General features: G+C 41.4%; 1 protein-coding gene across 5 annotated transcripts in view; it reads right to left on the bottom strand.

The window, feature by feature from the left end:
* Positions 1 to 27,122, bottom strand: part of SUMF1 (sulfatase modifying factor 1) — an 86,038-nt gene that overhangs the window by 43,516 nt on the left and 15,400 nt on the right. For all 5 annotated transcript variants that reach the window (XM_020887056.2, XM_020887057.2, XM_070455633.1 and 2 more), the window contains exons 4-6: positions 7,120 to 7,202; positions 4,215 to 4,337; positions 3,405 to 3,519 (exon numbers count right to left, since the gene is read on the bottom strand). In XM_020887056.2, the coding sequence (XP_020742715.2) occupies positions 3,405 to 3,519; positions 4,215 to 4,337; positions 7,120 to 7,202 (321 nt within the window). The remainder of the gene's footprint in view (positions 1 to 3,404; positions 3,520 to 4,214; positions 4,338 to 7,119; positions 7,203 to 27,122) is intronic.

Here is a 27,122-nt window from a genome sequence, read left to right as displayed (position 1 = left end):
CAGTCTAAGGTCCTCTTTACACGACAACACACAACAAACGCTGGGCAAGCAAGTTAGCCTATGTGGTGCTGTTAAACCCTAAGATGAGAAAACATTAATAACAGCATCTACTGAAAGGTTTGAGGGGTTTTCCTTCTGTAAACAAATGGATGTTTAAGTGAGATAAAATCTGGAGGTCACCACTCCCAAAATTACCACGAGAATATAAAAATTTTAACTGCTCTTTGTTCAGTTAGTCACACCAACCAAAACTTCCTTCCAGAAAGCTCAGAAGAAATACTTCCAACATGTTTATTGTCAGGTGAATGAGCAGATATGTATGAAAGCCAAAACATACTGATAACTTACAACAGAAGCCCAATCAAACAGAAAACCAATTCTTTAGGTTCACTGCGGTCAGAATAGTTCACTCAATTTAAAACTAATGAGTGAAACTAATAAAATAAAACAGCAGGTGAGGGAGCTATTTCACTGTAGTCCATCCCATCATTGGAAGTTCGATTCCTGCTTTCCAGGGACCAAGGCCTGTGGCCACAAGGAAGCTAAGGAGGACCAGAGAAAAATAGTCCCGCTTTAAGGTAGAAATCTTTTGTCAAGTCTCATTCCAAACAAAGGTGGACGTGACCTCTCTACAGTGTGTTGGTTTTTCTTCTCTTCAGGTAGTATTTCTCATGTCGGCTCCTGGCAAATGTTCTAATTTTATCTTAGGAACTTCCATGGCAACTTCTTCAGGTAAGTTCTGTTGAATATCCTCCAACGCAGACATCTGCTGAACATCCCCAGTTAAATGTTCCAACTCTAAATATCTGTAAAGTATCCTTATTTCATATGGAAATTGTTATTTTCTGAGAAGATGCACTGACATGAGACTAAATGATTTCTTCCTTGGAGGTTCATCTGTCTAAAGAGTGATGTGAAATTCTGTGGCCATTAAGTGCTATAAAACATTCATAACTGTTCAATACAGATTCTCATGGTCTGTTACAACTGACAGGTGCTTATGTCATTTGCCTGGGTCTATCAGAAGCCTATGCTATATGTGCTTCAAGGCTAAGTGTCCTGCTTCTGCATCACGTGTCACCTTTTCTGGGGTCTCCTAAGCATCTTCATCAGGCTCCTTATTGTGTTCATCCTGCAGCACAGATTCTGCTGACCAACAGTGGCCCATGAGATAAGAGCTGGCCTTCTTGCCCATGTACAGTTTGAGAAAAAGGTTGAGATCTCTTAGACCCCAAGGTCTCTAATCACTCATTTTATTGAATAAAACTATGTGCCCCTGAGAGCACAAGCTATCCAGAAGGAAACCTGAAAAGAACCAACTTCACTTTGCTGTATAGTAGCAAATAAATTTTGCCTCTGTTGAAAAATATATCCAATTCCCACTGGTTTGTGTTGGTGCTTTTATCATATACCTAACTTATACATACGAAATTTTAAAAGCACACACATGTGAGTTCCTATGCCTATTTAAAGGCAACATATTCTCATGCAATTTTTTTTACATTGCTTCCACACCCCTGCAAAAACAACTGTAATGCTTTAACTATATGGCTCAAAGTATGTTTCAGGTTCTGAAAAGTCAAGTGTCTTCTCATCCCTCATCTCTTCCAAAAATTGTCTGTCTTTCTCACTTGTTTATTATTTCAGTTGAAATTCTGGAATCATTTGGTCATGCTCCAAATAACATATGTGTTACATTTATAAACAAACTTTGGAAGAATTATTTTTGTGTGAACAAATATTAAAAACACAAATATGTTTTAAAAAGACAACTGTTTGAAAGATTGTTGAAAGAATATTATCCTCTGTAACAACAAATTCAGTAAGGTGCTATTTCCCTACCACAAGACATCTTTGCTCAATGTGTCAAGAAAAAACAAAATGCTTTTATCATTGCTTCATTAGTGTATGGTTCTGCTGACCAAAAAAGCAGAGAGAAAGGAATACTCATGGAGGGAAACATTCTACATGCGTTCCAGAAAACAGTTTCATTATGTATCTGAAACTCTTACCAAGTATTTCTGGTCTTTGACTCACTAATTTCACTGCTAGGAATCTACCTTTTAAAAAATCACCACACTATTAAGGATCTACTGTATTGCTCAGAGAACTCTACTCAATACACAGAATTGATCTGTATGGGAAAAGAGAGCAGATAAATGCATATGTGCAGCTGATTCACTTGACTGTATAGCAGAAACTAACACAACATTATAAATCAACTATGCCTCAATAAAAAATTTTTTTAAATCATCAGAGAGAAAATTTTATATTTATGCACTGCTGCTGCTGCTAAGTCGCTTCAGTCGTGTCCAACTCTGTGCTGTGACCACATGGACGGCAGTCCACCAGGCTCCCCTGTCCCTGGGATTCTCAAGGCAAGAACACTGGAGTGGGTTGCTATTTCCTTCTCCAATGCATGAAAGTGAAAAGTGAAAGTGAAGTCGCTCAGTTGTTTCCAATTCCTAGCGACCCCATGGACTGTAGCCTACCAGGCTCCTCTGTCCATGGGATTTTCCAGGCAAGAGTACTGGAGTGAGTCGCCATTGCCTTCTCCAATTTATGCACAAGATGTTGTTATTTAGCAAAAAAACAGACGTAACTTTGCAAAAATAAGAGGCAAATAAATTAGGGTTAATTCAAATGACAAGCTATCCAGCTGCTAAAAGACATGTATTTGTGAAGAACTGCTAACACCAGACAAAATGTTCCTGATATTACACAGGGAAAAAAAGAGTAGGATTTTAAATATAATGGTATGATCCCAAAGCAATATGTAAAAAATACATAGGTACACAAACACGAGAAACATTTACACTGGCACCTATGGTAGTCAAGAGCATGGGCTTTAGAAACAAACCAACCTGGTCCAAATCCCAGATATGTGGCTTTCCAGCTGTGTAACCCTGGGCAAGTTAGTTAACCTCTCTGTGCCTCAGAATGCTCACCTGAAAAAATGGGGATAACAGTACCTACCTTACAGAGTGGAACATTAACTGAGATAATTCATGCAAATACCTCAGTATCATGCCTGGCACACTACAAGTATGAACTCCTAGCAATTATTAGTATCATTAATACCGAAAATGAATGGGAGGAATTCCACCAAAATGCTAATAGGGATTATCTATCTTGGGTGGTAAGATGCCACGTTCTTTCAATTTTCTCCTTTGCAACTCTTCTGGTTTTTTTCAAAGTTTCTATAGCATTATAGAATCAGAAAGAAAAACGTGTCACGAAAAAGATCGTCTCAGTATTAGTATCTGCCACGTGCGCTAGTGGATGAAGGCAGGAAGGGTACCAGACGTAGAGCAGAGAGTGAGCAACAAGCTCCCTCAATTCTAGCGGTTTCTAGCGGTTTCTCCGTGCGCTGGGGCTGCAGCCCTCTGAACCTCGCTACTCACAGGCGCGGTCCCTCGGAAGCCGTCCTCCGCGGTGTTGGTCACAGGAAACTCGCCCTGCCAGATGTTGGCATAATGTTGGCCTTTGGGCTGCAGTTTGTTGCCCCAGGGGAAAAGTCTATCAGAAGAGACACAAACATCAGCCTGTCAAACATACACAGGTTTCTGGACACAAGTCAAGAAGAGGAAAGCAGTGAAAGGGAGAGAGCACTCTGCTCGCTTGTTCCAAGTGAGTTATTTTATTTTTTTAATACAAAAAGCTTTTAATCAGGAATTTTTTTTTTAACTTCTACACAACCAGATCATGTCAAGCTCACAACAACCTCAGTCTCTCCCGAGGCCTCAGGAGATCTGATATAAATCAGCTCACTAAAAGAGGGGCTTACAGGAGGCTGGGAGAGCAGCCATCATTCTGGTCATATAGGGAAGCATAACGGGCATCATCACACCGCACTTTTTTATAAAGCCTTCACTATTTTAAGGAGCCTTTCCTAGAAGCTGAGACCCAATCGTGAGTTTTCTGTATAATGGCTCTGAAAGCAGAGAAATACTGATGTTTCAGGAGCCGCCTAAAAGCGAAGGCAGCCTGCCAGAGGGGCTCGAAGGAGGACCGCGTGGCCCGGGGATGTGGCTGCGTGGCCGGCGCCCACCTCCGCATGGGTGTTTCCTACGGAACTTCACTGAGGTGGGGAAAGCCCAGTAGGAAAGAGCTGCTCTGGTGGTTGTGGTTTTAAATCAACTGTCCGGAGTAAGTCCCCGTGGATTTAGAAAAAAGACCCACATACTATTAAGCAAGGGGAGACCCCCAGGTACCTATTTTGCAGGCCTCCCCGGCAGCTGTACTCCCACTCGGCCTCCGTGGGCAGACGCTTTCCCGCCCATGTGCAGTAGGCGACGGCGTCATTCCAGGAGACGTGGAGAACCGGGTGGTCCGGCCTGGGGAACAGAGCACAGGGTGAGGAGGGCGGAGCGGGAACGGGAAACAGGGACCGGCTCCCGCCAACCGCCCAGCTCCGCCTTCACCTCAATCCGCGACGCGGAGGTGGGCCTGGTCCCCAGGTCAACGCCCCCCACCCTGCCCCACCGCACTTCTGTCCGCCTCCACCCGAGGTTTCTGACATCCCAGGCTCCCAAATAGGTTACGATCCCTCCCGGCACCAGACTCGAACCATCACTCCAGTTTGCTGGCAGGCCTGAGCCCCCCAGAGAATCTCAGCTTGGTGCAGCGGGTGTGGAGATGCACCAGCCAGGTGTACCAACCAATGCTTTCTTCTGTGAGGAAAGAACGATTTCGCAGCTGCTGGACATGGTATGAGCAGAAGCTTCCAGCGCTCAGCTCCTTCAGGAGAGTTGCAAAGAGCCACCTCACAGTCACCAACGACCAACCACAGCAGGAGCATAAAGGCACCATGTGGGTTCACCCAGGGCTCAATCCTATGGGTCATTTATACCCCAGAGCCCCAGCCCCATCCCACCCTCCGAGGGACTGGCTGGGACTTCCTGGACCTGCCCTGCAGTCTGGGCTTCTCCCTCTGCCCAATCCTGCTTCCTCCCCGTCCCTCCCACAGGTGTGGATCCCTAATAAATAGTCTGCACACCAAGCTCTATCTCAGCATCTGTTTCCGAAGAATCCAATCTGTGATACTTGGCTTTAAACTCTTGTGTCATTCTGCTGTAAATGAGTCTGCTCTATTTGCCTCACTCCAGCATATTCCAAGTAAGCCTCTATTTTTTCTAACAGTATAGTGGGGCAGGGAAGATTAGGGGGAAGTTTGAGAATAAGGGGATAAACATATTTATTCAGCACCAATAACTTTAGTTCCTGCTCACTCTTCCTCCAGTGGACTCTACATTCCTGGCCCATTTCTTAAACTTTTTTTTTTTTTTTAGCTGCACTGGGTCTTTGTTGCCATGCAAGGACTCTTTGTTGCTTTCTCTAGTTGTGGTGGTGCATGGGCTTCTCATTGTGGTGGCTTCTCTTGTCGTGAATCGTGAAACACAGTCTCAAGGGTGCACGGGCTTCAGTAGTTGTGGCATGAGACCCTAGCTGCCCTGTGGCATGTGGGATCCTACTTCTGGGATCAGGGATCAAATCCACATCCCCTGTATTGGCAGGCAGATTCTTAACTACTGGACCACCAGGGAAGTCCCTCTTAAGCATCTTTGCATTCCCTATAGTAATTACACCGTGACTTTCACTTATTCTTTCCAAAGCGCCTATTGAGTACCTTTACATGCCAGTCACTGTTTTCAGCATTGATGTTTTAAGACATGCACTTTTCTCAAAAGGACTCAGTGGATAATATACATTTCACTCTGGGTCTTCCTTCTGTCCTCAGCTTTTTCTTCTACTATGATATTTCAGAAAGAAGCTATATATTGGGAGCTAAGAGGTCATCAGGGAGAAGGCAATGGCACCCCACTCCAGTGCTCTTGCCTGGAAAATCCCATGGACGGAGGAGCCTGGTGGGCTGCGGTCCATGGGGTCGCTAAGAGTCGGACACGATTGAGCGACTTCACTTTCATGCTCTGGAGAAGGAAATGGCAACCCACTCCAGTGCTCTTGCCTGGAGAATCCCAGGGACGGAGGAGCCTGGTGGGCTGCAGTCCATGGGGTCACACAGAGTCGGACACAACTGAAGTGACTTAGCAGCAGCAGCAGCAGCAAGAAGTCATCTACCTGAGGTATCTGAGAATCCCACAACTTTCTACCTCAGAGTCTATTTCTACCCCAGGGCCTACCAACTCAAGAGTTTGAAAGAATGACATTTATCAAGGAGTTGTATCCCTAGAGCTGAACTGCATGAACTTCCGGCTCCCTCACACTGAGGGCAGTAAGCAGAAATGATGTCGAAAATGGAGACCTGAGAATCCCATCTGAAAAACTGGGTTAGGAGAACAGTTTTCTTGGGCTGTTGAGACACTGAATCCTGACCCAAACCTTTCTCTGCCTCCAGGGCTTAAAGTGCTACTCTATTTTTGCTTGAGATAATTATTTCTTTACCACCCTGGAGACTTGCTGACCGACTTGCAGCTCTGTGGTTTTTCAGTCAGATGGTGGCTTCAAAGTATGTCAGTCCAGGACCGTGGAGAACATGAGTTCTATACCCAAGGCCTAGCTGTTACAGTGGCCACTTGGCAAGATACCAACTTCTCTGTGAGGCAATCTCCATCCTCATGATGGCCTACTCATGAGGAAGAACAATCTGTAAAGGTTACATGTCATGAGATTTGTAATAGGACTGTCAAAAGGGGAAAGAATGACAGGAGGGGACTCTCTAAAAGGCCAAATGAGGATGACAAGAGGCCACTTATTATGAGCCTTCCAGAGACTTCCCTGGTGGTCCAGTGGTTAAGACTTCTCCTTCCAACACAGGAGGTGTGGGTTCAATCCCTGGTCAGGGAGCCAAGATCCACATGCCTGGCAGCGGAAAGATCACAACATAAAACAGAAGCAATATTGTAACAAATGCAATAAAGACTTAAAAAATGGTCCACATCAAAAAAAAATAATAATAATTTTAACAGAGTGTTCCATGACGTAGGCACAATGTTTGGGTCTGTACATTGATTCTTTCTAGTCATCCCATTTCCCTTCCAACGGATTAGAGTTCGTCATACTCTTTTAAAAGACAATGGACATTGAGTTTCTCTTCAACATCATAGGAACTGATTTTGAAATGAAAGTATCATCTAGGCTCAGACCCACCAGTCTCACCTGTGTAGGACAGTAGAGTCGGGCCCTTCTGGATGTCTCCAGTTAGCACCTTTCACAGGTAACCACCACGGAGCAGCTGCAACCTCAGAGCAACACAGGATAAGCTGAGGTTAGCTCTAAAAAAACAGACTTAGTCCATGCAGAATTAAAAAAAAACAATCTCACTTAAGGTCTTCAACTTCCATGAAATTACCAAATCATTCTTCCAGAATATAAAAAATATGTATATGTAATGAAATCTAACCAAAAAAAAAGCATTATCTCGGGAATTCCCTGGTGGTCCAGTAGTGAGGACTATGCTCCAGGTTCAATCCCGAGTTGGGGAACTAAGATCCAGCAAGCCACACGTGCACCCAAAACAAACAAACAAAAAGGCAGTGTTATGTGGCAGGTTAGATGGGAGGGGCTTTGGGGGAGAATGCATACATGTAAGGTTGAGTCCCTTCACTGTTCACTTTAAACTACTACAACATTGTTCATCGGCTGTACCCCAATACAACATAAAAAGTTTTTTTAGAAAAGGTATTACCTCGCATCATAAAGCACCACAGTGATTAAATAAATATGTATCTAAATGGTATATCTTTCCAAGGATCTTAAAAAGACACACTGCTAGCTAATCCTCTATAATCTCTAACAACTGGGACAGCTGGTAGCACTCTGATGTAAAAGATGAGGAAACAGCATTAATCTTACAACTTGGTGCCAGGCTGAAGGTCAACCAAGATGGTAGGAGACCAAATACAGAGCTGGAGTGTGTCCACAAAAGATCTGGTGAATATCCAGCCCAACATGAGCTGTGTGGCTCTGGGCAAGTCCACTGCTTGTCTGGCCCCAAAGTCCTCATCTGTGAAATAAGAGAGCCTCCCAGACTCCCACCGCAGACTCAGAGCAGGGTGACTCTAAAAGGACTAGGAAGTGCTCGGCTCATGTCCTGCTCCCAGGACCTTAACTCCCGCTTTACAGCTCTGTCAACCCATATACCAACATCAAGCGGGCCTTGTTTTGTTCATTTTCATTCATTTGTGCTTTCTCTGTTGTGTCTGACTCTTTGCAATGTCTGGACTGTAGCCCACCAGGCTCCTCTGTCCATGGAATTTTCCAGGCAAAAATACTAGAGTAGGTTGCTATTCCCTCCTCCCAACCCAGGGATCAAACCCACATTTCTTGCATCTTCTGCATGGGCAGGCAGATTCTTTACCATTGCACTACCTGGGATTGTTTAGAGATTGGTTAAAAACTTGATTTTGGAGTCAGCAAAAATGAGATTTGAATTATGACTCTGCCATGCAGAGGGTAATAACCCTTGGCAACCTCCCTACTGAACCTCCCTACATCTGTTTTCTCAATTCTAAGATGAAAACAGTAACAATGCCTATCTCAGAGATTATTACGAGGAAACCAAACATACATCCAGGGCTTAGGACTATGCCAAGCACTTAGCAAGCACTCAGTAAAGGGAAGCAGTCAACCATGGACCTCATGACAATCAAAGAGAGAGTTACCAAAAAAAATTACCATCATCAATGATGCTAATACTAAGTAAAGAACAGAAGTTTGCAAATGATTCTTCTGCTGTAAACCGGAACGGACTCAAGGTATCCCCAAGACAATGCTGCTCTCAGTCCTCTGCGTCCTGACGAGCCGGGTTGAGTGGAAGAGACGGGGGATGTGTTCCCAGCTAACAATTACAGCAATCACCGAGAACACCAAACCCTGTTCTTGTTCTTTTTCTCACATCAGCACAATCAAAACATTCACGGTATTCCAATCACAATTTGATGGGAAAAGCCAAATTCTTTTATATCTCAGTGAAAGAGGCATTATGTCCTCTGAGGACATTACTGCAGAGTGTTTTCTCTTTCAGAGAGCAGGAGAGGTGAAAGGCAGGGCTTCCTCCTCTTTCTTCTGCAGCCCTGTGGAATCTTTAATCAGGGCGGGGGGTGGGGGGGTGGTTTTCTTGCTGACTACACTGCTTGATATTTGCCACCAGGGAAGCCCATTTAAGTGCCAGTGACAGGTAATTCATTCCACGTCAAGGGAAGACGTGCAGAGAAAGCTCAGGACATCTCACTCAACATTTCCAGATCTTCAGACATTACTCACCCAATTCTACCCCATTCCCAACACTAAGGTCACCAGAAGGTTCTATTTCTCAAATTAAAAAAAAAAAAAGAATTTTTAAAAGGCAAATACGGCAAAATGTTAAACTTTTTAAATCTGGGTGGTGGAAACTAGAATGCCTATTTTTCTTATACCCTATTGTGTTTTGAAATATTCCATCATTAGCAACTTTTTTAATGGATTTACTTATCTCTTCTACTGCTGATGGGTATTTGGCAGTTTCCAGTTTGAGCTACTGTGAATGGTGCTGCTTCTGTGAACATTCTTGGTAGCTCATGACTCAGGAAATATGCAGAAGCATTCTTGCTGAGAGCACGCTGTGGAGTGGAATGGCTGGATCCCAGGGTACACACATGCACAGCGTTAGTAAAGACAGCCAAACACAAGCCTTAGTGGCAGAAGTCCTCCAAGGTCCCGACCTTCTTCAATGGGGAAACTCCACGGAGTTGGCTTGTGTGGGGCAGACCTGGGGCAGGCAGCTGCCCCTGTGGCCTCTGAGTCCATTCCCTTTTTCTCTCTGCTTCCCCTCAACTCACTCTGGTCGCATATATTTATTGAGCGCCTACTGTCTGCCAGGTTCCCTTTTTAGGAACCTCATTCCTAAAGGAAATCTTCAACTCCCAGAATCCTGAGAGTATAACTTAAGACAGTTGGTATATTGAGAGTTTCTCAATTATTTATTGTACATATTAATACTTATCTTACATGGTTAACTACTCACTTTATCTTCTTCCAAAAATATCTGTAAAACTCAAATTGGTGGGTCCAGGTACACACATCAGTGCTATAGTTCCTACTCAATTTTCTTCCCATCATATACACACACTTTTCTCATTTTCCATATCTGCTTTCCAGTTCTCTTACTGTCATTCTTTCCTGTAATCTTTTACATTTCTTAATAACACATCCAATACAAACCATCTCAGCACTACTGACTTACTGGGCCACATAATTCTTTGATGGAGGGGGCTGTTCCATACACTGTAGGATGGCCTGCAGCATCCCAGACCTCTCCCCGCTAGATGCCAATAGCATCCAACTCCCCACCCAACTGTGAGAACCAAATTACAACTCAGCCAGAAAACATATTTTGAGTCACTTCTAATAAGGTGGATGAACCTAGAGCCTATTATACAGAGTGAAGTAAGTCAGAAAGGGAAAAAGAAACATCATGTATTAACACATATATATGGAATCTAAAAGGATGGTACTTATCAACCTATTTACAGGGCAGCAATAGAGACGCAGACATAGAGAACAGACTGTGGACACAGTGGGGGGAAGGAGAGAGTGGGAGGGGTAGAGAGAGTGGCCTTGAAACATACACATTACCGTATATAAAACAGACAGCCAGTGGGAATTTGCCATGTGACCCAGGGAGCTCAAACCCGGTGCTCTGTGACAACCTAGCTGGGTGGGGTGGGGTGGGAGGTGGGAGGGAGTCTCCAGAGGGAGGAGCCATGTGTATGTATGGCTGACTCATGTTGATGTATGACAGAAACCAACACAACATTGTAAAGCAATTATCCTCCAACTAAAAAACAAATAAATTTTAAAAAGAGATAAAACAAATAAAAAAACTGTCTCCACATTCAAGAAGCCCCAAACTAGACAAAGCTTGGGGACCTATGAGAGGAACATATGACACCCCCGCCTATGAGAAAGACTGTAACTCTACATCACAATGGTCAGAGGCAGAGTCAGGAACCACTTCTGCACCAGACACATGAAGAAGAAAAGATGAGCATCAGAGTCACCCACAACAGAGGACTTAGCTTACAGGTAGTTCATCACTCACCTTAGCCAAGCTGGACTGGGAAAGACATCCTTTCTAGACAAACATACAACAAATCCCATCCGATGTCACCAGATAACTTCTTCCAAATATCATTGTTAACCATATTTTAAAAGACCTGTTCTTGAACTCCTAGTCATGTCTTGAAAATAAATGCTATTCTACTATGTTTAGTAACTTATGAAATAAGCAACTTTTTCTGCTGCTGCTGCTAAGTCGCTTCAGTCGTGTCCAACTCTGTGCGACCCCATAGATGGCAGCTCACCAGGCTCCCCTGTCCCTGGGATTCTCCAGGCAAGAACACTGGAGTGGGTTGCCATTTCCTTCTCCAATGCATGAAAGTGAAAAGTGAAAGTGAAGTTGCTCAGTTGTGTCCGACTCTGTGCAACCCCATAGACGGCAGCCCACCAGGCTCCTCCGTCCATAGGATTTTCCAGGCAAGAGTACTGGAGAGGGGTGCCACTGCCTTCTCCAAGCAACTTTTGAGCGTCATACATAAGCCAGTTAAACAAGGTTACACTGCAAATTGTAACATCTATGATTCTTTTTAACAGGAAGAGTCTTCCGATGTGTTCTTTCCAGAGTCACAGCAACAACATGAGTGGTCTGGCATCTGTGATAAGCCTCATCCTACAAAGAGAAACTGTGGGGGATGGAAAATCTACATATTTTCTGTTCAACTGAGACACTTCTAGTTGAGTTACAGCACTCCCTTACATCCAGGGAGAAAAGGACTTTACTTGACCTATTTCTAGTCAAACCATCTCCATAGCAACTGTCTTGGGTTTAAGTTGAAACAGCTGTACCAGACAGCCAGCAACCAATTACAATGTAAATAGGATCCGTGTGAGTACTGACGTCCCCTTGAGACATGGACTTCAGAGGGCAAAGACATCTTTTCCCACCTCTCCCTAGGGACATAGACAGACTTGTAGTAACAGCTTAAAGAAAAGAAAAGAAAAGGGAGAAGACAGCGACGGTGCCTTATTTTTGCCAGAAGGGGTAAATTATGCTTCTTATACACACACAGCCTGGAATAAAGTCGGCGCAGGAAAAAGACAAAGCACTGTGTTAATATGCACATTCAAGTGTAAAAATGTCAAGTTCACAACTTTACAACTGTTCTCTTAAAAATCAAATGCATTTAGACAAGCAAATTAAAAAGATGGATGTTTTTTGAAACACAGTATAAACATGACAGTTACCCCTATAAAAACAGCCTGGGAGAATTTTTCAACTGGCACCAGTGAACAATAAGAAATCACAGATCTGTTCAAATTCATGAAGTATAAATAAAACTGGATGAGAATCAAATGCAACTGAAGGAATCGAGTGGAATAGGAAGCACACATGAGTAAAATCTCTTTCTTCAGCACCCCATACAATTTGTATTTTCTACAATACAAATGTAGAAAACTGAGAAGTAAGCTTGAATAAAGAGTAAAAACAAATTCATCATGAAAATAGATAGGTAGTCAGGTCTGACAGCTTATTTCAAATTAAATCCTAAATCAGGTACCTTGACTACTTAATAGAATGTGTGAGGCAGAAAAATGCACACTTTTTCATAGAGTACAAATATTTATGAAACTTAAGGCAGATCTGAAAATGTTCAACAGTCTTGCTCCAGTTCTTAGTGAAATTCCTCATTATAGAATTCACCGCATTCCTGAAATACCATTTTGTATGCTCTAAACATTTATTACATGTCCTTAAGAGCAGAAATCCTAGGGTGTCACTTGTTATAGACAATGTATAAAAAACACATAAAAGATCGTTAGCATCCAAGAACCCTTTGAAAGTGAGGTAGTTGACTCATTCTCCATTGAGACCTGCAGAAATATGGCAAAAGTAGATCTGGGGCTTTTTATTAAAAATTGTTTATTGAAGGATAGTTGATTTACAATATTGTATTCATTTCAAGTATATAATATATATGCCACTTAAGATTATTACAGAACAGTGGCTATTTTTCACTGTGCTGTACAACATATCCTTGATCCTTATCCATTTAGGTTCCAGTAGTTTGTATCTTCTAATTCCCTACCCCATCTCGCCTCTCCTCCCTTTTCTCTCCCCACTGGTAATCACGAGATTGTTGTCTACATCGGTGAGTTTGTTTCTGTTTTGTTATATATATCGGTTTGTTTTATTTTTTAGATTCTACATGTAAGTGATAACATACAGTATTTGTCTTTCTCTGACTTATTTAACTTAGCATACTGCTCTCTAGGTCTGGGATCTGAGGCTTTAAAAAAAAATTCTAAAAATAAGAGAAAACTTTTTTATTTTTTTAAGTAAGTCTTTATTTCTTTAGGCAAAGAAGCTTTTATTACAACTCTTTACAAAAAGGCTTCATTTAAGCTCCTTGAATTGCTACTGGCTTACCTACGAACCTTTCTCAATGTCTAAAACAGGGAAATTACAGAAAATCTGAATGATATTTGATTGGTTCTGTACTTTGTTTTCGTGGCTTACAAGTTCTGAGGCTTCTGAGAAAAAAAGGTCAAACAGAAGACAGAATACAGAAAAGGCACCTAAGAAGCTCTCCCAGCCTGGCTGCCCGCTTAACACAGGCGAGCTTATGATGCCACTGGGTTTTAAAGGTGAGAGGATAGGGAGGCCAACTGTTTAAATTCCCTCATTTTAAGGATGGAAAAATAAGCCCTGAAATGTGGCAGGTAGTGGCAGAGCCAGGGAAAGAACCCACAGCCGCGGATATTCAATTTATTAGTCTGTTCTACTACCCAGGCTTTTCCAAAAGCTGTTTCCAGACTCTTCCACAAGATGTTAACAGCTAACAGCTATGGGGGCGGGGGGAAGGAGGGGGCCAGCAGGGGGCAGGTGGAAGGAAGTTCCACAATCAAAGCAGTCCATCTAGCCAGGAAAGCACTCGGGTGATCAAGTTAAACTAGTTTTTTTTACTGCAGAACTTCTCAAAATCTTTGAACTGCTTACGTAACAGTCATGGTTAAGTTTTGAGCAATGGGAAATGGTCTTTGAGCCAAGTGTTTGGTAGGTTCCAATCCTGACTATTGACTACTTACTAGCTATGTGACAGTGAGCAAGTTACTAAACCTCTCAGTTTGGTTTTCTCAATCAGCAGTCAGCCTGGTAAGAGAACTTATCAATAGGCTTACTACAGTGTGGATTTAGCATAAGCATTCAGAAAACAAGGATGTATAACCACTGGTACAAGAGAGCTGAAGAACTCATTTACAATGCTATTCGTTCATTCATTTATACATTCAGTAAACGTGATGAGTGCCTGCCCTATGCGGCCCTTTGAGAGGCCTGGGGGGTGGAGAAGCCCAGCACATGATCTAGGGGTGAAGACAGACAAATAAGCAGATGAATTCAAAGCTGTACTACATGCCCAAGGACAGGCACCCAACTAAAGTCAGGGGGTGTCACTCTGCAAATGTGTCCCACAGGAGGGGAGGAGGAGCACATGAGGCAGGACGGGTGTGAGAAGGATGCTCCACAGGAGAGGCTGCCTTTATTACACGCCTACTTCACTGATCTCCCTGTACTGTAAGAGTACTTCACTTAATCCAGAAAAGCTGAACATCAACTTTTTCTGTGAAATAAAATACACCAAAGATATTCAGACCTTAGACTTCGAAAGACGCCCAGAGGACACCTGCTTTCAGCCCACACCCAACCAAAGACATCCTCTCTACAGTATCCCTAGGGTGAATATGCAAGACAGGATGAACCACAGTCCTCATTTAACCAAGGCAGTCCAGACGTATACTTGTTATTCTGGCATACTTAAGAGCAACCCATTTTATTCTGAAAAATATCCCAGTGTGGACCATAAATTACAATAGTCACTCTACTCGTAGATGATACCCATCTTAGCTTCAACAATTTAGCAGAGAGACATCACCTCCCTGCAGGTACACACTCAAGCTCAGACCATTCTAACCAACAGAGGGCTTCATCAACAGTGCAAGAGAAATGCCTCCAAAGCCCTTTATCTGCTGGCACTGATCAGGCTCCAAGCGTCACGTGGAACAAGTCAAATTCCCTTCAGATCACCTTGCAGACATGTGTAGAATAATCACAATTCTTTCACCTCTTAGTCTTCTTTGGGTTCAATCACGTATTCACCCTTCCCCAGGCTCTACCATCTCAAGTGAAGGGAATCACAGCCTCCCCAGATGCTCAGGCCAGTACCCAGGAGTCATACTTGAGTCCTCACTCTCCTTTGCCCCCTCTGCTCTCAGATGCCCAACACCAGACCCTTCTCAGCATCTCTCCCCCTGACAGCCTGCTCCACAGCCGCATCATGTCACACCTGGCCTCCGACAAAACACACGAAGAGGTCAGAGTGCTCTCTTTAAAATGTTAACTAGAGAGGTCTTCCCTGGTGATCTGAGGGTTAATAATCCACTTCCACTGCAGGGAACATGGGTCTGATCCCTGATCGGGGAACGAAGATCCCACATGCTGGGGGCAACTGCAGAAAGCCCATGTGCTGCAATAAACAGCCAGCACGGCCAAAAAAAAAAAAAAAAAAAAAAAGTTAACTAGATCCAGCGGCTTCCAGCTGCACTAAAGAACAAACCCAAGCTTCTCTGAGGCTCCCAAAGTCTAGGTCATCCACCTGCTGCTACTTCTCCAACCTAAGCCTAGCTCCCACCCCACTTCCCCCTGTTTATCACTCCCTCATTACTGGTCATGCTGGGTCCTACTCACCAACTGGGTTTCAGTTCAGGTGTCACTTCCTTAGAGAGGCCACCCCACGACCCCCCACATAAAAGAGCCCAATCCCACAATACGCAACACTCTCTCCCCCATTACTCTGTTTTATTTTATTCACAGGCCATTAGCATAGTCAGTTAGAAGTTCACTTGTGTAGAGTGTGTTTCTCCCTAGAGCTATAACTCCCAGGAGAGTGAGGACTTACATCCGCAGTACTTGGAACACTGCCTGGTGCATAGTATAAATGGGATAAACATTTATTTGACAAATAAGCTCACCTGTTCCTGAGGCTTCCATGGTTTCCAAACCCCTCCCCACCATGGGTGACCCTCTGCTGGATATACACCAACTATAACTTTAGTGTTTCAACAGGACACGCTTTTTTAGAGGGGGAATCAGCCCTTGTCCTCTGGGTTTTGCAAAAGGGTCTCTGACGGAAAGGTACTAGGCTGATCCTCGGGTGGCGCTGGTGGTAAAGGACCCACCTGCCAATGCAGGAGATACAGGAGATGTGGGTTCAATCCCTGGGTCAGAAAGATCCCCTGGAACAGGAAATGGCAACCCATTCCAGTATTCTTGCCTGCAAAATTTCATGGACAGAGGAGCCTGGTGCGCTAAGTCTGGGGAGTCACAAAGAATCAGACACAACTGAGCGCGCGCGCGCGCGCACACACACACACACACACACACACACACACACTACCCTTAAACATTTCTGAGAACTGAGACAAGCTATTTCCCCTGCTGGGCCATGGTTGCCTCATCTATAAGAGGAAAGTTCTTCACAGATGATTCTGAAAGTTTCATCCATTCCAAATCCTCTTTTTTTGCATAAGTTTTTCCTAAAGCTGCATATCCCCTGGGCAGAACTCCCTACCTGACAGTCTTTGTCTTACTGTGGAGGTTTACAGCACAAATGCCAACACCTGGGAGGTAGGAGATGAGAGAATCATCTTTATTTTCTAATCCAAGTCAGACCTCAAAAGACCCACAACTTGAAAAGACACTTAAGAACGTCTTAAAGAGATATTTGAAATCTGAGCCTTTGGGAGCCCACTGTGCCTCACTAACACTCATTCTGATCAGGGGCCTTGTTTTAGAGCTGGTTGGAATCAAATACTGTGCCCTGTTATCCTACTTTATTGGATTCTCACCTTGCAGGGTTATCAATTGCTTCCTGAGTCTACACCACATACTGACTCCCAGGACAGGCAGACAACCAGCCTTTTCAAAACCAGACATAGAACACAGTTGTCTGACCATGTTCTCTTCTTATCCAATCAGCCAACCTTGGATCAGACTTCCTGAAAAACTCAGTTTCTGTGAACTCACCTTCACCCTGTTGATCAAATCAGCATTCTCATGCCAAGAAAAAGCTGCCTTTCCAACATGAGACAGGTCATACAAGGTCTGAGCCCCGCAGCTCTCAAAAATGAATGCTCCCATAGAGGATACTCAAATGGCATTCGTCCATTTTTTGGCAAATATTTATTAAGTCTTTATTAAGTGACAGGTATTATGCTTGGGAGATGGTGAATGATATGGGAACAGCTTCACCCACTGTCACAGGACGATTCAGGTAAAGAAAAGGGCATTCAACAAACACCTACACAAATAATGATGAGTGAGATAAATAATGTGAAAGGAAGGCATAAGAAGCTGTAAGAACAAATAAATGGAAGCATCTCAATCTGGAATGTTGGACAACAGACAGGCATTTCAAATGGACTACCCAGAGTAAGTTTAGCTGAAACCTAACCATGCAAAGCTGAATATGGATAGTCAAAGCATCAGGACATGGAAGGCACTCCACCAGAGCTTTGTCCTAGTTGATCCCCAGATTTGTTCTTCCTCACTTGAAAGGCTTCCCTAAAATGCCTTTTCCTCACACAGGCATTCCCCGATCACCCTAACAAATTCAGCTTTGCACGCATCTCTGCCTACTCCTCACCACTTCTCTTCATTGGCACTGCTGAGGTACTTCCACTTCAGGATGGGATGGACTTCATATACTCTTACTCTTTTTGATAAATTTTAAACAGATGATATATGTGTTTTCATTCTTGTTTCTCTAATATATTTCATATTAAAAAGTCATAATTCAGAAAAAAAAAAACACCTAATATTGGTTTGAATTCAATGCTACTGCATTCCTTAGACTTTGAGCAGTTAAAAGACAGGGAAGATAGCTTTCATCCTAGTATTCCCAAGAAGAGTACAGTACCTAGGTGACAAAAGGACATTTCTGATGGCTTGCTAAACAAACAGGCTACGTTTAAATCCAGAAAGGAAATCTTCAGACAGAGGAAGCTCAGATCATTTCTTCTACAGGTCAAAAAACAGACCCCACTGATGGATGGCAGACAATCAAGGAGGCATGAATTCAAATAAATGTCACTATATACACCCAAAAGAACTAAAAGCACAGTCAGACACTTGTACACCGATGTTCATGGCAGCATTATTCATAATAGCCAAAAGCTGAAAACAACCAAATGTCGACTGACAGATAAAATAAACAAAATGTGGTATACAGAAACAGTGGAATATTATTGTTTTAAAAAGGGAATGGAATTCTTTTTTATTGACATATAGTTGATTTACAATGTTGTATTAATTTCTGCTGTACAACAAAGTGATTCAGTTGTACATATAAATACACTTTTTAAAAACACTCTTTTCCATTATGGTTAATCCCAGAATACTGAATATAGTTGCCTGTGCTATACAGTAGCCTTTTGTTGTTTATCCAGGATTGAAATTCTGATACATGGTACAACATGAATGAATCTTAAACACATTATCCTAAGTGAAATAAGCCAGTCATAAAAAGACAAATATTGTAAGATTCCTTCTATGAGGCACTTAGAACAGACTAATTGATACAGACACAAAGTAGAATCAAGGTTTACCAGGGGCTAGGGGAGGGGAAAATAGGAAATTATTGTTTAATGGTACAGAGTTTCTGTTTGGGATGGTGAACAAGTTCTTTAAGTGCATAGTGGTGATGAGGGTTGTACAACATTGGGAAGCTACATAACTTTAATAAATTATCCATTTAAAAATAGTTAAAATGGTAAATTTTATGTTACATATATTTTATCTCACTTTCCTACCAAAAAAGATGTATCGCTTGTATATTCCTCTAGCCAAGGACTCTGAGATAATCTAAGAAGATTTATCCCATGACAGCAAATCCTTAGAAAATATCACTGTAATTTAGTACAATGCTATATGTGGCAATGCCAATTCTTAAGAATGGGCAAAAGTAAAGCAAAGGAAATTTAACTAAATTTTCAATTAGGCCAAGCAAAGAGACACTCCATCTGAAGAAACCAGAGCAACATTTACTAAAAGGCTCTTTATGTGCCAGACATTGTACTACTAGGTGGTTCTATGAACATTACTTCATTTGATCTTTACAATACTCTACTAGGTAGGCTCAATGGACATGAGTTTAATGAAGCACAGGGAAGCCTGGCATGCTGCAGTTCATGGGGTCAAAAAGAGTCAGACATGACTTAGCGACTGATGACTACAACTAGGTAGGCATTAATATCCCTATAAGAAATTGATTAAACAAGTAAAATGAGATAAACCATACTAAAAAAGGATATTTTTTTAAATATTGTATACACATATCTGAATCATTTTACAGCAGAAATTAACACAAGATTGTAAATAACTATAATTTTTTAAAAAGTAAAATTCTAGTTAGAATGAAGAAAGGTGCTGCGCTAGCATGAAAAGGAGAACAAACAGAGCTACAAAATCACTACTAGCAGTAGACAAGGCAAAACTTCTGATTTGTACTTAACCAGGTTACCAGGTTAACTGCCTCAAAAAAAAAAAAAGTCAACATTCTCCAGAGTATTATAATAGGATCCAGAGACCCAAAAGTGAAAGGAAAAAGAAAAGGAACAGGTGCAAACCCCAAGATGACCCAGATGTTGGAATTACTGGACAAAGACCAAAACAGCTATTATAACTATCAGCTATGACATAAAGGTGAATGCTCTTGAAATGAATAAAAAGCTAGGCATTCATTCTCAGCAGAGAAACAGGAGCTATTTTTTAAAAAGGAAACTTCAGAATTGCAAAATACAGTATCTGAAATTCACTGGGTAGGCTTAAGAGCAGAATGAAAATGACAGAGAAAACAGGAAGCTTGAAGACATATCACTAGAATACTAGATTGTATCACTAGTATATAATCTAAAAAGAGAGAAAAAAAATTTTTTTAAATGAACAAAGTCTAAGGAACCTCTTCAATAATAAAAAGTCTAACACTAGCATGTTGTATCCCAAAATGAGAGGAGAAATTGGTGTTGAAAAAATATTTGGAATAATGGCTGGACACTCCACAAAATATGGTTAAAGACATAAATTTACAGACACAAGAACCTCAACAAACCCCAAACAGGATAATCTCTAAGAAAACAATGTCCAAAAGCATTATAATCAAACTGCTAAAGATAAAAGATTTTTGAAATATCTTGAAAGAAGTCAGTAAAACAAATGACACAATACATATGAGAGATTAGTGGTTCAAATGTCTATTATTAGAAACCACATGAACAGAAAAGAGTGAGACAATATTTTAAAGTCACGAAAGCAAAGAAGTGTCAACCCAGGACTTTATATCCAGTGAAAACATCCTTCAAGAATAAAGGTAAAATAAACACATTGCAGATAAACAAAAAGTAAGAGAATTCATCACCATAAGACTTGCTCTAAAAGAAATGCTAAAGCAAGTTTTTTCAGCTGAAGGGAAATATGGAACTTTAGGAATAAAGGAAGAACAACAAAAATAGTTTGGGTAAATGGAATAGATTATCTTCTCCTTTAAATTATAAAAAATATGTATGAGTGTTACAAGCAAAATGTTGGGGTTTCTTTCCCATTTATGAAGATGTACTTACTATATATAACAACTATAATATAGGGAGTTGGGTAAAGGAACCTACGTGGTAATAAGGCTTCTGTACTAAGTCTTATTATTTTTTTTATAGGAAGTCTTAAAATGTTAACTCTGTAGCAGATTGTGAGGAGTTAGGTGTGTATATTCTAATTCTTAGAGCAACTTTAATTTTATACTTAAAAATTAAACTTTAATTTTATTTTATACTTAAAGATACTTAAATTATCTTTCAGTAATGAAGCAAAATATATTTGAAGACTAAAAAAAACACCAAAGATATAGCCAAGAGCTAACAGAAATTAAAATGAAATATACATACTAATGTATACAGTATAAAATATATACATATATTTAAAAAATAACTATATTAAGTATATATAGTATAAATATACACACATACATATATTCACTCAAATGTGAAGCTGAGAGACATGGAAGACTGGATGACTAACCAACATCTAACTGGAGCCCCAGAGGAAAGAATGGAGAAAAAGGCAATACTCAAAAAGATCATGGTTAAGAATAATCCAGATATGATTTAAAAACACTTGTCCTCAGATTCAGGAAACTCAATGAAACTGAAGCAGAAAAATGGAAAGAAACCAACATCTAGGCAAATCACAGTGAAACTGTAGAATAACAAAGACAGGAGATCGTTTTAACAGTGGGCCGAACTTGATGACCTACAGAAGAACAACATAGAAGTTCCCGATGGGTGACATCTTAACAGCAATGACAAAAACAAGAAGACAGCGAATTAAACCCTACAGTGTACTGGCAGGAAATAACTGCCAACTGTAAATTCTTACTTAGTTCAATTATCTTTCAGTGTAAGTGTTAGTTGCTCAGTCGTGCCTGACTCTTTGCAACCCCATGGACTGCAGCCCACCAGGCTCCTCTGTCCATGAGATTTTCCAGGCAAGAATACTGGAGTGGGTTGCCATTTCCATCTTTCAGTAATGAAGCAAGATATATTTGAACAAAATTAATAAAAAAAAACATTTACCAAAAGGTGTCCTTTAGGCAAAAGAGACTTTTTTTTTTTAATTTGAAAAAAAGAACAAGGAGAAGCAGTCTTGGTAATTCTGAATCCTTAATGAAATTGGCTTTCGGTTGAAAAGATCGTCTCAAAATAGCTTCTCATCCTCCTGTTTCAAGGACACTTACTCAGCAATTTGTTTCCTTAAACTGTTAACAATTTTGAAAGTATTAAAGCACAAATAGATGATCATTATTTCTCAGGTTCCCACCAAGAGGAATTGTTTTTCCCCATCTCACTGCTATTCCTCTGTCAAAGATTTAGGAGATACATTAATGACACAAGTGTAAAAATGAAACATACTCTTTAGAAATTATATATTTTAAATACCATCCTTTTAAGGTATTTTAAGTTATCTAGAGAAAAAAAACAAACCCCCCAAAAAACAACAACAAAAGCTAGCCTTAATCCCTTCTAGGATTTGATATCTATAGTTTTTAAGACACTGTTTTAAATGAAACATCCAAGTAATAATCACAAATAGGTAAATTTCTGCACACACATCTACTCTGTTTCTCACCATTAAATTCACCATTTATCTCTACAAGAAAACCCTGAGAGCTAGACTGATGCTTTGACTCTATTTGTTATACATTAAAAAACAAACAAACCCAAGAGGACAGCAGCATCAGCAGTTTTTGAATCTCTCCAAGTCGATGTGTAGAACCAGACACAGCAATTAGATAACCACTAGATAAAACACCCAAATCCTAAGCACAACATGCACAGCCAATCTATGTGACAAGGTACCTTTACTAAACCAGAACACAAAGATGCAAAGGAAAACTGCCAACAGCCACAGGACCTGCATGGTCGTCATGGCTGGACAGGAGAAAACAGAAGAAAGCAACAAGTCATCAGAGCCGTGATGAGGAAAATCCCAAAGCAGCCAGCGGGTATCACCAGAAAGCAGAGAATTACAGTGTGAGGAAGCGGTGAAAACGGGAATGGAGTCTGCCCACTGTGGCGTAAGTGCGCGTTAGGGACCCGTGATGAGAAAGTACAAAGGCCACTGAACAGTCTTGGCCCGTGAATTCCTGACACTGACCTGCTAGGGTCCCTTCCAGAACAGAGTCCCTCACCAAGGATAAAGCTGCGAGAATAAAATCAAACACTAGAAAACAAGGGACAAGAGAGAAAAGGAGGAGGAGGAGTGGAAGGAGTGGAAGGGAAGAGATGCAGGAAATCCTGAGCAAACAGGAGATCATGTTTTTGAGGCCCATGTGAGCACAACTGAAGATAAAGAGTTCTTCAAGCGACAGAAGCTACCCTGAATCACGCCTTCTTCTAAAGGGTAAGTGATGCTCAAAACACCATGTCAAAATGAGGTCAAGGGCATTAAGAAAATGACTCGAGAGAATAAAATAAAACAGGATCAGCAAACTCAGATGAGGTAGATAAATCAAGAAATAACTAAATCAAAAGAAAAGGCCATTTCAGAAATGAATAGAAGAATATCTAACAGACAAAGAAGATGTAAAGGAAGAAAAGATCTTAATTTTAAAAAAAAGATAGAAATGATTCAAAAGAAGTGATAAACACTGAAATTGAATCTTACAAAAAGATATATTAAGAGTTCCTAAGGAAGAAAACAAAGAATGTTTAAGAATGTTTAAATCCATAGGTTCATAACTTTTTTTAAAAAAAATCTGGTGATTATAAAAATCTACATTTCTGCTAAAATGATACAGAACTAAATACACACATACCAATGAGTATATATAAAACTGGTAAAACCAGATGAAGGTAAGTGGGTTGTGTCAATTGTCAACTTCCTGTTTGTGAAATTGTTCTATGGTTATTCAGATGCTAGCACTGGAGGAATCCAGGGGAAGGGTGCATGGGATATCTGTATTATTTCTTACAACCGCATGTAAATTTACAATATTCTTTAAGTGTTTAATTAAAAAAAAAGAAATCTAATTGGTTATTTCTAGAGAGTAATAGGGGATCGCTTCTTTATTTTAAAACTTAGTAAAGAATCAAGTGTTTACTCTATCTTTCTTGTATGAACAGTATCAACAGTTAAGAAAATAGCAGATGAGGGAACCACCTCTTTATAAAATCTCAATTAATTAAAAAAAAACTATTATATTCTCAACGTCTTCCAACTCCCAATGAACTCGTGGATCTTGACACTGAGCAACAACAGCAGGTAACATTACAAAAAGAGAGAAAGATATTATGTGCCTGGTGGTGTAAGAATGTGTCACTATCTGAGGTCTTGCAATGGGATCGAAACATGAATCTGACCAGGTCTATGGATCCAGACACCACTGGCAGGAAATGCACAGGACAGAAAGAAGAGCTGAGTGCAACATGAGAGGGCAATCCAGAAAAAACCCTGGATTCTTTCACAGGTAAATTGTTGGGGGGTGCGGGGGCAGGGGGTGCGGCAGACAAGGGCCAGGGGCTGGGGAGGAGCAGGACGATGGAAGGGAAATCCACAGATTATAACAGTCTTAACTTAGTCAAAAAAAATCTTAAAAGACACAAATTTGCTTTAAATGGGCAGGACTAAACATTGGCAGTCTTGGGGATACACGCCTGCTGAAAATACTATAAAGAGATGCAGAGAAGAATCTACTTTAAAAAGCAAAAAAGGGACTTCCCTGGGCAGTGGTCGATACTCCATGCTTCCAATGCAGGGGGCACAGGTTTGATCCCTGGTCATGGAACTAAGATCCCACCTGCTGCATGGTGCGGCCAAACAACAACAAACAAACAACAAAAAAACCTATTTAAAAAAAAGCAAGATAGTGGCTACTTCAGGGACAGAGCGGGTGGTGATCAGGATGTGGCACATGGTTGGGGTCGCTAGGGCAGGTGGCAAAATTCTAATTCCTGACTTAAGGTTACAATGATGTTTGCTTTAGAGTAACACAGTAAAATGACACAGTTGATTTGTGTGATCTGTATTCGACTTTTCTTTTACAATGGAAAGGCTTTTTCTGAAAAGTTATACCCCTAGTGTTTCCTGTCATGAGAGAACATTTATGACATTTGAAATAATTCATTTAATTACATTTATTTTAAAGAATTACATGAAACATAATCACATGACTGTAAATATCTAAAACAACTGCATGAAAGTTAATAATCTTATAAAATAATTACATTTAAAATATACATAAGAGTAAATCACATTAATAAATCCCGGCCAGCCAGTGAAACCTGGGGAAGGTTTTGAGGCCTATTTTTTATATTAAAAAGGGGATTAGCAAGTACTACTGAGCTTTAGGGGCTTCCTTGGTAGCTCAACTGGTAAAGAATCTGCCTGAAATGTGGGAGACCTGAGTTCGATTCCTGGGTTGGAAAGATTCCCTGGAGAAGGGAACTAAAAATCCACTCCAGGATTCTGGCCTGGAGAATTCCATGGACTGTATAGTCCATGGAGTTGCAAAGAGTCAGACACGACTGAGCAACTTTCACTTTCACTGAGTTTTAGTGACAAGCAAACACTCAGATGAGACTTTCTTCTCAACTTAATCAGGTCTTACAAGAGCCCTGAGCCTGAGACTGTGTGATCTTATGTTTGGCCACGTACAACCTTGATTCACCTGCTTCACGTAAAGTCACCTTGTGGCCCATCTCCTCTCCTACACTCGTGGAAAAACCAGCTTAAAAATAGGTCTAGTGCATGAGGGTATGCCAAGACCTAAGAGGAGGCTGAAAAAACAAAAAATTAGCTTCCTCAAATCAGCAACAGGTTCATTTCACTCATTCCAGCCCTTTCTAACCATGATTAAAAAGGTTTGCTTTTCCATTATGAGCACGTAAGTGAGTGACCAACACTATGACCAGGTAACAGCTGCTTATCCTCGTCCTAGTTACCAGTGTACACACTTCACTGTGGATTTAACAGGGCGCCGGCAGAACCTAGTAATAACCAGTCTTTATGCCTAAAGTGCTCAGAGCTTCTCAAATGACAAGAGGCCTTGTGTCTGAAAGCGCAAAACACAAAAGTGCGTGCCCTCCCCCATCTGCACTCTCTATCGCAAAACAAGACCTGACAGCCTGAGCCGTTCGCTCATCAACACTAAGCTTGTGTGACCCCAAACCCCTTTAAAAAAGGGGGGCAGGGTATATCAGATAACATAAGAGACTTGTAATGTAAACTTGTAAAGAAAACTTTGAGATTCAGATGGAACTCAGTCATGTTTTCTAAAACACTGGGACTTCCCTGGTAGTCCACTGCTTAAGACTCGGCATCCCTGGTTAGGGAACTAAGATCCCAAATGCTGCAAGGCAGCAGGACAAAAAATAAAATAAAAAATAAAGTAATATGAAATATATACATAAAGGAGGCCTGATTCTCCTATAAAACGGCTTGAGTGCAAGTCTGGTTTTACCTCATCTTTCCCCCTCCCTCCCCCAGGTTTTCCACATGAGTGTACAGAAAGCCAACCAAGCCAGGATGGTTAGCTCACAAGAGAATGGTGATGCCAACACATAAAGACGAGATTCAGGCAGGAGTAGAAAGGGAACCTCTATAAGAAAGGAAGATTAGTGCTGGATTCCTGTCTTCCAGGTCGAGGTCTTATCCAGTCTCTATGGGGTCATCTGACCCTGTTTCCTTTCCTCTCTCACCACCTCCTTCTTCTGCATCCTCAGCCCTGTTTTGTAAACCCTCAGCTTTCCAGCTTACCTACCCTTCTTCCCTTGTATATTTTTTGCCTTCTCATGAGACAGATAAGTAAATATATACTCAAATATACACAGATGGTAAAGAATCTGCCTGCAAAGCAGGAGACCTGGGTTCACCCCCTGGCTTGAGAAGATCCCCTGAAGGAGGGCATGGTAACCTCCTCGAATATTCTTGCCTGGAGAATCCCATGGACGGAGGAGCCCGATGGGCTCCAGTGCATGGGGTCGCAAAGAGTCAGACACGACTGAGTGACTAACACTTTCACTTTTCACTTTCACTTCAAATATACACAAACCTACTAAAATGTCCGCAACAGAAACCCTGAGCTCCCCTCAACACACAGGTGCTTCCAGAGGCCTCATCCACTGCTTCCACGACTCCCCAGAATCCCCTCTAAAAGAGGGTTCAGCCTGGATGGTAAGGACCAGGTTCTGGCCTCAATTTCCTGTGATCATCCAGAGCAAAGGGTCCCTTTCATAAATGTTACTCTGATCACATGAATTCACAAATCCTTTAAAGGACGCTCTCTCTCCATACCAACACCTGATGAGACCAAGACTTTAAGAATAGAAATAAATTGAAGGAAAAAAAAAAAAAAAACACATTTAACCCTCCATTCTAGAATGGAGGGTTATAAGTAAAAGAAACCCAGAAGCGTTTAAAGCCCAGGTAAGCTTCACTTATACTCAGGTTCACAAGATAGTAGCTCAAGTCAGATTCAACACTTTAGACATTATCCCAGGTTTGTGTTATTCTCTTCAAGACA

The sequence above is a fragment of the Odocoileus virginianus genome, chromosome 26, assembly GCF_023699985.2.
Source record: "Odocoileus virginianus isolate 20LAN1187 ecotype Illinois chromosome 26, Ovbor_1.2, whole genome shotgun sequence".
Taxonomy (NCBI): Eukaryota; Metazoa; Chordata; class Mammalia; order Artiodactyla; family Cervidae; genus Odocoileus; species Odocoileus virginianus.
This window is presented reverse-complemented; position numbering and strand designations above follow the sequence as displayed.